We start from the raw sequence: 13,329 nt of genomic DNA, 5'->3' as shown, positions 1-13,329 counted from the left end.
TGAAGCGGAAGCTTAATAAATTTCTCGATAATCAAGACATTTGGATAATGAAGTTATTGTATAATCTTATTACTATGCAATCGCTATAAATATGTAGATACCTGAAGGTGTCTGATTAATTTATCTATTAGAAAATGCGCGAAGATCCCATCACTTTGTTTTCGAACATCAATGATACTCAAATCAATAGACCTATGTTATTGAAAGTGCATTCTTAAACACTTTAACAAGAGGCAAGTCTACCGAGTCAATATACAAATGTTAAAGCTTTAATAAAGCAATAGACTTGAAACATCGGAGGAAGAAAATAGGTAAGTCACATTGTTATACTATTAATAGATTATTGTATATATCAATGATGTTAATTATAACATAATTCAATAAGTAGTATTATTTGTCTATGACTAAGTTATACTCATCTGGTTACAGATTACAGCACTGAATATACTTGATATACCCTTACCCATTCAAAAATAGTTAATAATTGTTAACATTTATTTAGAAACATCTGGTATTACAGGTTTTTAGAGTTTAAACAAGTATTTTAAGGTGTCAAATATGTATAATATATATGTTGTATGTAAGTGTATTCACGTCTATATATATTTTTTATATAACGCTTATCTTAATCACAAAATTAAAATTATGCCGAATTCCGGATTGGAAGATGATACACAACCACGAAGCATACTGTAAAAAAATGTTGTTAATAGTGTATAAATGTTTATTAAATGTTAAAATATTGCTTTTGCTTTCGAAATATTCACAATAAGATCAAAAATTACAAATTTTAAATTATTTTGACAAATTTTGAGCTAAAATGCTTCTTTCGGACTTCACCAATTATTTTCACTATAATTTTGTTATTGTTATTTTCATTTTTAAGAAATAGACTAGGCCTTCGACTGAGGCAGCAAAGATAATTCCCCTGAGCTCTTATTTATAGGCATACGGATTTTTACATGAATAACTTAAAAAATTAAAAATTTTATTTTGGGAAGCTTTAAAATTCAAAACTAAACATAGACCAACTCAAAAGAATATTTGAAAGAAAAGGGTAAAATTGTATGTTATTAGAGGGTAACCGAAAGATCATTTTTGCTATCTTCTTATAAATAGATTCGAGGACTATACTTTTAAGGTTAGGTATGCTTTTTATTATTACTTACCTATAAGAATTAAAGAAAGCAATGCAAACGTTGTGGTACAATACTGGAGTAATATAATACCCATGAGGTTTGTTCCTGCAATAGTTCCAAGTCGGCCTAACGACATGCACAAGCTAACAGCTTTTCCTCTAAAATGATACAACAGTGCATTACACTCCGTATACACACACACACACATATATATATATATATATATATATATATATATATATATATATATATATATATATATATATATATATATATATATATATATATATATATATATATATATATATATATATATATATATATATATATATATATATTTATATATATATATATATAGATATATATTAATTTTTATTCATTTTTTAGATAATCGGGGAGGTATCCAAATTCCGAAATATTTATTTGATGTTTGCTTAGACGGTCTTCAAATTATTGTTTAATCCTAAGACTTATAAGTTTTCTACAAAAGGTAAGCTTTTACTGTGAATGGTATACAAAAGTATGTATTTCATTTCAAGACCTTAGCTTTTGGGACTATGGATATACGGCACATAGGCATACAAACAGACATGACTACATTAACGCAGATATTCGTCTTTTTCTATAGCGTATAAGCATTATGCCCTGAATTTCCTATGCTAGCATGAATTATACCATATTTATAAAAAATGCATTAAACGATTAAAGAAATTGAAGTGGGTTGGGTCTGACTACACAATATAAATTTAATAAATTAGAAAGGTTTTTTAGATCATTTAAAAAGTATTATTTGAGCTTTTATAAACTCGATCTTCGAAGTAGAACAACTAATTAATATTAGTGTATATTAAAGAAACTACATAGTCCGAGTCTCCGTGTTGAAGGAATACAGTTCGAGTTAAGGGACGAAACAATAATTAGGTGTTATTTATTACCTTAAACTTGTTGGGACCAGATCGACAATTGCACCCAGCATAATTGAAATTGATAGTCCAGGCAAAAGGATGCATAAGCAGAATAATATTAGCACCACGATGGGATTCGCAACAAAATGTAGGAGAAATCCACTCAATATTGATAATATAAGAGCAGCCATCAAAACATTTTTACGCCCAAGAGGGTTTAATATGACGCCTTGTATTGAGAAGCCGACCAAAAAAGCAACTCCCACTATCATACTATCAATATAAGTATTGGTTGATATTGCATCGGAGCAGATCTAAAAATAAAGTAAGAATATTTACTTCATTTATAACAGTGTGATTGACATCTTACATTAGTGCTATTCATTAATTCATTTTGGCCTTGCTCGGAACTGCCCAATATTTCACAAACTGTAGAGTTACGATTTTCGTCATTGGATGATCGGTTAACAATCTCTGGAAACCAAAGTTGTATTCCATTAGAGCTAAAAAATATATTGTATAGAAATAATAACGTTGATTAAGCGATCATTACTAAATATTTTAGAGTCCTCACAACTTTTAATAGTACTTTAAGTAATTATAACCGTAACTACTTAACATGAGTGACAAAAAATGTTATCATGCGATTTGGGAAAATGTCATTATAATATTAGTCTAAAGGTCCGTGTATAGTATTTGAAGTTATTTCTTTTTCTAACGTACCTGAAAAACATACAAAAGAGAGCCACGTTACATAGCACGAAATTAAATCCATGTGGCTTTTGAAACAAGGGTTTAGTAGCACGAGCGATGTTTGTGAGCATTTGCCAGCCTTTGTAATTTGATATTATGTTTTCTTCAGCTTGTATCTCTGGCTTTAATCTGACTTCATTACAATTAAGAACTTGAGTAATTGGTAATCCTCGATTAAATTTACTGATCCAATCTACAGCAATTAATGCCTCTTCCTCTTTTTGTTGAGATAGTAGATACTTTGGACTTTCGGGATAACGTATTAGTATCAGCCCTCCAATAATTCCAGGTAAAAGAGTTAATAACATTAATAAGCGCCATGGTCGAAACACAAAGTCGCCAACAATCGGGATACTCCAGTCGTAAGATAATACTGCCCAAGCGGTTGCTGTCAATACATTAGAATACAATCTTTAAATATATGAATATATTAGGATGTTTATGTAAACGGAAAGCTTATTGAAAGATTCTTCATTTCACTCCGTGAATAAGTAAAAAAAGTGGAAATAATTAATAGTTTAAACGGAAATTTAAATGTATTCCCCACTGTAAGATTCTAAGTCCATGTCCACAATTAATGTTTAATGTATAGACTATAAATCCGAACTATTACAATTATATTAATCTAGACGGGACCGAACTGTCTTTTTAAATATACTTCATTGCTTCTTTCTGCACATGGAAATAAAAAACCGCCACTGCCAGGCATCGAACCTAAAGCTTCTCGGCAACAACTAGCAATTCCGCGATTATTCAGATCGTCTTCCAGTGATTTTAGAAGTCACTGATCGAGAATGCGCTAAATTTCTTTGTCCGCTAGGACACAAAAAGAGCAAATGAGATGAGGTTCTCCCGTTACTTTATCGAAGAAATTCAGTCTACTATCCAAATGATATTGATGATATGATTAATGCATTCAATAAGCTGAGCGTGAAACCAAAGATTTTAGTATTCCTAAACAACAAATTAAATATTCCCTAAAGCCGTGCAAACATATTAAAATAAAAATAATCTATCATTGCATCTGGCTAAGGTATAGACAGCAGGCTGAGTAAGCAAGTAAGCTTGCCGTCGCTGCTTCAACACATATAGCAGCGGTATCCGTTAAGCCGCAAACTTACTGCCTTGTCAGCTTAAAATGTTTAAGAAAAACACATACCTTCCGGGATATCTGGCATTGACAATATGTGTTAAAAGCATAGCCACCGAAAGAAAAACGGTTTCTAACTTAAATAGAAAGTAAAAGCGTAGAGCTCTGGTCTCTTCTTCTTGGAAAGGCCCTAAAGTTGTTCCGATTACAAAATAAAACATGCTTGCCTTATGTTTGCGGACCATATATGGCACAAACAAAAAATAAAATAATGGGGTTAACGCACTTTACCCATTTATATCAACATGCATGCTCGTTTATCGTTGAGATATTTAAAATCTTGAAAATGTAGTTGTCCAAACCAATGCCATTTCAGTGAGCACGTAACTGTGTTCATCATGTGAAATGCGCTGTTTTCTGAACTTTGAGCAACATGTACTTCGCATTTCGCATTGCTTATTGTTAATCAGTGAAGTTTTTATACTCATTCATGATGTAATTGTCCGTCCATCTGTCCGGCTGTCCGTAAGAAATAATCCATTTCGCCCGTATTGTAGCCAAAGGCTTGAAATATTGAATATATATTCTTGGGTTTTTTGTCCATTACTCCTACTAGGGGCGTAGAAATTCGAAAAACTATATCTCGTATCTCACAAACTCTATTATTTTAAGTAGTATCATTTCTAATTTGGAATATATACCCGAGCTGATAACTCAAGATTAAAAATATATAGTGTCCATATCTACACCTATATCTTCCATCGACGCGTTCACACAAGCAGACAGGCGGACAGTACTAAGTCGACGTCCTGTTAAGAATATTGTCGACGGGTTCATGGTTCTATACCCAGATATACCAAAAAAAATGTTTTAATAACTGATTTCCGATAACATTGTTGACCGGTTTTAAATTAAAAAAAAACATGTATCACGAATTCTCATTTTTAATTGCTATAAGAATAAATAATTTCTAGTTCCATTGATAGTACAGATTTTAAAATATATGGAAATATATGTGTGAATCGGACAAAATACTCGTACAGTATTGAGAAATTTTATAATTACCTGGAACATATATGGCACTAACACTGACAAACATTGTGGAGTAATTGATCGCTACTGCTCGGTGACGGGGTATGTTGAATTCACTCAAATAAGCATAAATTGCTGCTGAGACACCGCCGAGGCTGTAAGTGATTAATTCTTCAGTATATATATTTAACATATTATTTTCTTAAAAAAAAAGCAAGTAGTAGAGCTTTGTCGAAATCGCCCGATACTAGGCATTATTGTTTCTAGCTTATGCTTTTTAAATGCATTTGGGGTGTAGTTTTAGTTAATTTACATAAATGACACTTACCTGATACCAGAAAGCAAGTTAATAATGTTAAATAGCCAAACACTTGTAACAAACATGAGAATAAATAGAAGGGCGCTGCTTGAAAATGTTCCGTAAAGCAAAACTTTACGGCGTCCTATAGCATCGCAGACATATCCCCATATATAGGTTGAGAGAAAAACACCTTTAAAATGCAAATTTCCGTTGTTTTGTAATATATACAGATATCGCTAAGTTTATATACAGATGCATACTTATAATATGTTAATCAGCATGTTTCATTTGAATATATGAGAGTGTATAAAATGATGTATATAGTACATGTGTATATGTATATAAATATATTATTTAATACTAAATATAAGTGATATATATATAGTACATGTGTATATGTATATAAATATATTATTTAATACACTCACATTTATTCAATCTATTGATTGGTATATAAAACACTTAATTAAATGTTTAATTAACAAGTATCAAATAATCGCTAACTGATATTTAAACGGTGTATACAGTGTAACTGATGACTTACCCGCTACATATGCCGCCATCATGACACCCTTTTCGGCTTCAGTTGTTTCAAATTCGCAGCGGGATGCGATGACAACAATACTCATTGTTTGTTGTGCAGCCACAGAAGTGATTGTTAAAAGACCACTTATTAGAAGTAGTATCCATTGGGTCTTTCCATAACCTGTGTCAATGTATCAGATAGTTAAATAGTCTGAGCTGATAAATTCAACTATTTGTGGATGGTTAGCTACTTACCTATCTTCTCCAAGACTTCATCATATTCTAACATATTTGAAACAAATGTATCTCCACTGAAATAAGGCATTTTCGCTCTGAGAGGCAAGCATCCAACTGATGATGTTTACAAACTAGCCACACCTTATAAGTATTCCAAGCGAATGTATAACATTTAAGACATACAGCTCACAGCTGTGAGATACTTACTACAATGCTAACCAACTTTTAATGCTTGAGAGCGCAAAAAACTTGTTCTGAGATTAAAATACTTGTGAATTTTATATCTTAATAAAACTGGAGAAAGGGAGAGATAGAGATATACAGAGAGACAGACAGAGAGAGAGAGATAGAGAGAGAGAGAGCGAGAGAGAGAGAGGGAGAGAGAGAGAGAGGGCGACTTAAATCGTGAGTGTACAAAATACAAATATATGCTGATATATATATTAAATAAATTACTTTGACATAAGTGCACTTTCAATAAATGCCCTTTCAAAAAACCCTACACGAATTTATATATTCGTGGAAAATCTAGTTCTTGTAACCGAATCATAAACTAAGCCTTGACACAAAAGGATTTAACTGTACTCCAAATATATTTACTTAAAACTTGACTAAAGCTTTGCTTCCGGTTACACTTAATCATAGAGCCTAATGCAGCTTCTTAGTAAAGCGATTGGGAGATTATGTGATTTAAATTATGCGGTTTTTATTTTGTATTGTTCACGAAGTCTTATGAAGTATTAAGACATTTTAAACATTATAATATATTATAATATAATAAATTATAATATTTAAGGTGCTATCGTCTTACTATTTGCATTACTCTTCTATAAAATTCATATATACCAGAATTGACTTATTTGGGCCGTCAAAACGTCGCATGGCAAAGCTGAAAACCTTTTATTTAACTTATAATTAGTAAAATAACAAGTAAAATATATATATATACATTTTAAGTCTCTAGCTTTTGTGGCTTATGAAATCGTTGCAAATACGACGACGGACGGACAATGGTACATAAAATCAACTGGTTGTTCTTAAAAAAAAAACTAGTTTACCCAACCTTATGCAAATTATCGACTGACAAAATGTATTCCCTTCATGGTTTGAACTCACATCTTTACAATCAAAAACCGTATATGGACCAGACGAATAAATAACAAATTTTCGTAAGGTTCAGAGTATTTCCGGATCGGGCAGTTACTTGTCCATTTTTTATTCTTTGTTATTTATTTTGGACAATGCTTTTAAAGCTAGAGACATGAAATTTGCTCATTGGTACCTTCTTCTGTGTAATTTAAATGTATATTGAAATACGAGAGTGGAATATTTATATTAGGAATATATATTTGTGTAGACAACTCGAACATAAAATATATAGATATATCTTCGAATATTAGGAGAGAGGTTAATCAAGAAATACTGTGTCTCTTATATTTTTTGATCTAAGCCCAAAATTTGGCAAGTAAGTTGCTGTTGAACTCCTCAACGAAATATCCAAATTTTAAATGCAAAACATGATATCGCAGCATAAATCTTACTCGCCATGGAGTGAACTCAGGAATTCCTGGCTACTCATATCGCCTGTGCGCATAAAAAGAATTAATGAATTTGAATGTACGTGAGCTCATATATAGTCAAGTGGTTTTTCCAATTGGTCGAAATGCAAACTATTTTATATTACCTATATTTACAACTGTACTTTAATTTAAAAGAATTTTGTAAAATTTGGGACCACTATCCAATATATACCAAACATTATAAGGGTATAAAATATACATTAAACTTCAAGCACAATTTTGAGATTCTAGCTTCAAAGACGTAGGAGATATATTTATAATGAAGTTCGGTATTTTTTATCGATTACATTCAAACGGGAATAGTTACCGAATATTTTAAACTAACTTGATCTGCGCGTGTTGTATGGAGATCTACGAGCTTCTAGCTATTATAAGTTACTGTGACTATTAAGTATTATAAGTTACTGTGACTTTATAAATTGTGTCTTTAAAGTTTAACAGCGAGAAACTCAATGTTTGTCAATTGAGTTACTGGTGACCTCCTCTATGGATTTACGTAAGAATTCTTGATTGTTCTGATTGTTCAAGTTAGAATTAACTATATTTTAAGTTTTTAAGCAACAGCATTACCTTTTTCAGTTATCATTGACGCGTTGAAAACTCATGTTGGTCGGGCTTTAAAGTACCTTGCCTAGATAGCCATCTCCAACAATAGCCTTTTGTTATATTTTGCTTAAAATTTTTGATATGGAAAATACATTTTTTACTTATCTTAAAATGATCATATTCGAAAATATTCGAATTATCAAAAAATTTATTTGTTAACATATACATACATATATAAGTTTGTGGCCTTAACTTGACACAGACCAAGTCAACGCTACGACAAGCTACATTGTAAGTGGGCAGACAAAGTAGCTATTTTGAGGTCGTTGGCGGTCAGTAAACGTAACTTGTTTGTAGCGTTTTTTCGAATTGAACTAAAACAATTTGCCAACATACGAATTATTACTTTACCAAAGCTTGAATGGATGTGACAGAACATATTTGCCAAGTTTTATATTTTCTAGGTTTTCTGAAACTACTACTGTAGATATTTTAGTCAGTTATCTAATCCGTATAATGACACTGATCTTATACAAAGTATACAAAGATTAGTACACAAAGATTGTATATATTTTGTCTTGGTATTAAAAGTATTATTCCTTGATGATCAGGATAGCTTGATTCCCCTGTGATGAATAATTCTAATTTTGGATTTTGGAAAAATGAAAATTTAGTTATATTTGTAGGTATATTTAGATTTCAATATTTAGCTCTGAATAACTCTGATGTTCCACAATTAATTTCCTATATTGCAGGCCATGGTCAGCCTCTTCATAAAGTGAGAAATAAGCGTGTGTGAATATATTTCTGTGCATGTATGTATCAATATCACAATATCACTCCTGTTTATTATTATATTAATTTGATATAATGACATAAGTTAAGCATTGAAGCATATATTTATCTTAAATGAATTGAATTTTCTCAGTATGCTATTGCCATTAGTACTGTTTCATCGCTGACATTGGTAAAATAAAGGCCAACAACGCACAAACTGTAAAGAAAAAAAGAAAAAAAGATAAAGATTACATTAAAAATATTAAAGAATACATTTTAAAATATTGTAAATATTGAACATATATATATATATATATATATATATAATATACTAAAATTTTAATTACAATTTACTCCATTGCATGACATACAAAAGTTTTAAAGTGTTTACGAAAAGCCCTCACATTATACTGAGTCAATACTTAATTAAATAACACTAATACTTGCGAATTGTGTATAACTTAATTGCCTAATTCGGACTCACCCAAAACAAATCCAGAGAATAATCCAAATGTTATATGGCAATACGATTCGAGAAGTATACCAATGATGTTGCTGCCAAAAACACTTCCTGTGCGTCCTAGCATTAAGCAGATGCAAACGGCCTTGCCTCTTAGTTTTGTGGGGACGAGATCTACCACGACCCCGCTTAACACCGATATACATAAGCCCGGTAATACCAGGTACAAGCAAAAGCAGACTATTATAACAACTTCATTTTTAATCCATATTAACGAAAGAGCGCAACCAGCAGCAATGGTTAGTCCCAGTGTAATGGATGCTTTGCGCCCGATTTGATTAATAACAAAACCCATTACAACATATCCTATAATTAAAGATGATCCGTATGTAATCGTATCGATGTAGCTCTTTGTATTGATTTGATCATTACAAATCTGTAAAAAATGGAATAGGTTTTAGAATTGTTCAACGTAATGTTTGACCGCATGCTCATACATCTGTGGTTATGTTGACATGCCGCTGATTAACAGAAGCATCGATCACGTCACAAACAGTCATTGCATCTTCAGTGACGGACGATTCCAACCGATTAAGTATTTCTGGATACCACAAGCCCATGCCCGAGGAGCTGAAAAGTTAAATAAATATATATGTTAAAAATCAAGTTAAGTAAACATCTAACCCACCTGAAGAAGAGGCCACACATAACAATGCAGCTTATGCCAAAGTTTTTTAAATGCGGCCTTTTGAGCAGTGGTAGAGTTTCTTCCCACATTTTTTTGATGGACACCGTTCTAAACGATATAAAAAACTATTGTTCACAAAAAACTTATATTTTTTGCTGTCAAACTCACGGTAAGTTGGAAACATTCAGGATGTTTTCTCTGTCTGAAAGTACATCACATTTTAGTGTCTCAACTTTAAGGTCACGGAGATGTTTTCCAATATTTTTTAAGGCGATCCACTCTACGGCGCTAAACGCATCATCGATTTTACCCATCGATAGTAAAATCTTTGGACTTTCTGGCATTTTTATCAGCAGTATAGTTCCTATCAGTCCAGGAATTAGATAAAATACAGTAAGCAATCGCCAAGGGCGAAACATAAAGTTTTCAGTCACTTCCACAGTCCAGTCCATTGACATAACAAGCCAAGCAATAGCTTAAACATGAAATTCACTTGAATTGATTATATGATTTTAAATTAAATTTCAATTTTATAAAATATTTACCTGGCACATAAATTGTAGAAATGCCGACAAACAGACTTGCATAGTTAATAACTATTGGTCGATACCGGGGAGTAAAAAATTCTCCAAGATATGCATATGTAGTCGAAGAAGCACCTGCTATACTGTAAATAAATATATTCATGATATTTTAAAAGTACTTGACTAAATAATTTGTTAGAGTGAATATAGCCTTTGAATAAATTAAAGACTTTTGTCATATAGACCAAAACGAAAACGAGGGGAATGAGTCTAAATATATTATATGTATGTATAAACTGTATTAAGTATATTAAGTAGAAAGACAATCTATGTTTGTAAGGAATGCAGTTATGCCTAGTAGTAATACACCCATACACTATAAACTCCAATAAACTATGTGAATATGAATATATGATTTGACAATTTAACTGTATACTTACAAAAATCCAACCAAAAATCGAGCCACCACATAAATCCAGAAATTTGGAATAATGATCGATATTAATGACAAAAGATTTCCACATAACGTCGTATATATCAGAACTGGCTTACGGCCAATGGCATCACTTAGATAACCCCAGAAGTACGAAGAGCTAAAAATTCCTATATAAGAAAATGTTTTCGAAAAATATTAATAAGTTAAATAATTTACTATAACCCTACCTATACCTCAACTCTATGACACCTTGATACAACAGTTTATCCGCCATGATACAATCTCGAGTTAGCCTGCACAACAACAATTAGGGAAAGGATTGGTTTGTATATTCCCACCACTTTTTCAATATTATTAAAAGTTAAGTGAGCGTTTCTAATTAATCTTGAATAAATTCTTATATTATAATGCTTACAAATATATTACGTGTGATATAAGGTCAAACAGCAAAAGTTTAAAACTTTGAATATGGAAATTTAATTATTTTTAATTTTAGTCTAATGTGGAGTCAAACTGATTATCATAACTTTAATTTGCTTAATTAGATCTGCATCATATTCTAAGAGACTCTACATATAAACAATATAACGTTAATTTGTATCACCATATAGAAAATATTTGATCTATATTCACTTATTTAACTAATTTCATTTATAGTAGAAAACTTTTTAAAGATTTGCCCAACAGATACATATTTCAAAACCCATCACATTTAAAGCTGTAAACTTACCGATAAAACTAGCAGCACTCATGATGGCCTTGTATATTGAATTTGTTTCAAAGTCGCACTGGGATACAATCGTTATATATGACATACCCATGGTCTCATTTATGACCATCATAAGCAACAGTCCTGATGCTAACAGTATAATCCACTGCACGCGTCCAAATCCTTTAGCAAATAGTTATTTAATAGAGTGGTCTGCATACTACAGTACAAGTAATTTTAAAAAGCTGACCTACCGATCAGTTCAAGAACTTCTTCATATTCATGACCAATATTCATGGTTTTTTGGGCTGGCTTTGATTCAGCATCTTGTTGGTTCACACTCGTTGACATTGTAAGAATTGTGTTAATTTTTTAGAAATTAGCTATCATTACCGAAGCTACTTTAAAGTGTTACTGATGAGACACGATGTGCTAGCAAACATATAAAGATAGCCAAGATTCGTTTTAAATGGTTTTCTATGTACGAGGGCTTTTTTAATAATAATAGATATTTAAATTTCCTTCTCAGTATTTAAAGATTACATGCACTTGAAGTGTCTTAGACTGTAAGTTTATATATATATTTGGATATTATAAAACTATCCGCGAAGTGGGTGATTCGATTGCTCACTCTCTACTATAAGTGCAATAGTGTCACCACTTCAAAGAGTGTTTGGCGAGAGTGTTCGACGCAACCCGAACGAGTTATTGAATTTTTGATTTTGTAGCCGCAGTTAAGCATAGATCCATCACAAGGAATAATCTAAAACCGGGTTTCATCAGGTGAACGTGAATCAAAGAAGGCCAAGGTGGGTATGTCAGCTAAAAAGTCTATGGCCCGACTTTTGGGATGCACACGGTGTCATTCACGTCAATTACCTTGAGTTTAAAAAGATCAATATCAAAATAAATTTGATAATTTGATAAAAAACGGTGACAAAACGGTGCTATATACTTACTTTGGGTCGACTAAAGAAACAAATGCCTATCAGTAACTGACTTACTGAACATCCCTCGTATGAACATTGATAATTTAGTTATCAGTGCTCAGTAAAGATAAATAAATGTGGAGATGACATTTGACAAATTTATTAAATGTGTCCCACTTCAGTATGGGGTGTTAAGAAAACCCCTGCCCTCCAGTTTCATTTTCTCTAAATTAATTGAATGTGAATATTGAATTAAAGAAAAGTGTTGCTATTATTACAATATAGATGTCAAAATTTTCAAATATAGTTACTCTTGGGGACTCTTCGCCTCAATACACAAATATGCGAAAATAGATGTGCATTTTACATTCAGTATTATTTATAGACAAGCAAAGGTAAACGTTACGTCACATGATGTGATGCGGTAGCAGATAGGTTTCATTCTTAGGTGTAAGTGAAGCACTTGAAAGTGCTGCTGTAAGCTTGCGCTGATCACACACATGCATACACTTATAAACCATGTTATAAACACTTTATGACTTAATGACACCCTACAAGTGTGAAATACAAAAGTAACACACATTTCAGTTATACACATAAATAATAATACTTATAAACAAGGCTCCACGTCTGTTTGCCTAATGATGATGCTACTTTATAATCAGCACTACTGCTACTGTTTTGAAACGCTTTTTATT

The 13,329-nt window shown here is 31.8% G+C and overlaps 2 protein-coding genes across 4 annotated transcripts; both read right to left on the bottom strand.

Annotated features, from left to right (window-relative positions):
• Positions 1-617: 617 nt before the first annotated feature.
• LOC111601344 (synaptic vesicle glycoprotein 2A) lies at positions 618-6,085 on the bottom strand. Of its 3 annotated transcripts, none has more exons than XM_023317876.2 (9): positions 6,001-6,085; positions 5,765-5,926; positions 5,248-5,410; positions 4,953-5,074; positions 2,768-3,185; positions 2,415-2,547; positions 2,075-2,358; positions 1,170-1,297; positions 618-690 (listed from the first exon to the last, which is right to left on the bottom strand). In XM_023317876.2, exons 1-9 carry the CDS (start codon positions 6,068-6,070, stop codon positions 644-646), a joined length of 1,527 nt encoding a protein of 508 aa, XP_023173644.2. In that variant the 5' UTR covers positions 6,071-6,085; the 3' UTR covers positions 618-643. The 3 variants fall into 3 exon arrangements, with proteins under 3 accessions (XP_023173644.2, XP_023173645.2, XP_023173646.2); XM_023317877.2 differs by having other exon boundaries at positions 5,248-5,362; XM_023317878.2 differs by lacking the exons at positions 5,248-5,410; positions 6,001-6,085 and having other exon boundaries at positions 5,765-5,812.
• A 2,715-nt stretch (positions 6,086-8,800) lies between these two features.
• On the bottom strand, positions 8,801-12,292 carry LOC111601316 (synaptic vesicle glycoprotein 2B). Its single transcript, XM_030225732.1, has 9 exons — positions 11,957-12,292; positions 11,724-11,885; positions 10,998-11,160; positions 10,579-10,700; positions 10,202-10,508; positions 10,034-10,141; positions 9,843-9,975; positions 9,370-9,781; positions 8,801-9,102 (listed from the first exon to the last, which is right to left on the bottom strand). Exons 1-9 carry the CDS (start codon positions 12,051-12,053, stop codon positions 9,050-9,052), a joined length of 1,557 nt encoding a protein of 518 aa, XP_030081592.1. The 5' UTR covers positions 12,054-12,292; the 3' UTR covers positions 8,801-9,049.
• Positions 12,293-13,329: the final 1,037 nt, after the last annotated feature.

This window comes from Drosophila hydei, unplaced genomic scaffold (genome assembly GCF_003285905.1).
Source record: "Drosophila hydei strain 15085-1641.00,03,60 unplaced genomic scaffold, DhydRS2 tig00008139-arrow-pilon, whole genome shotgun sequence".
Classification (NCBI taxonomy): domain Eukaryota; kingdom Metazoa; phylum Arthropoda; class Insecta; order Diptera; family Drosophilidae; genus Drosophila; species Drosophila hydei.
The sequence above is the reverse complement of the archived record's forward strand: the minus strand, read 5'-3'. Positions and strand labels throughout refer to the sequence as shown.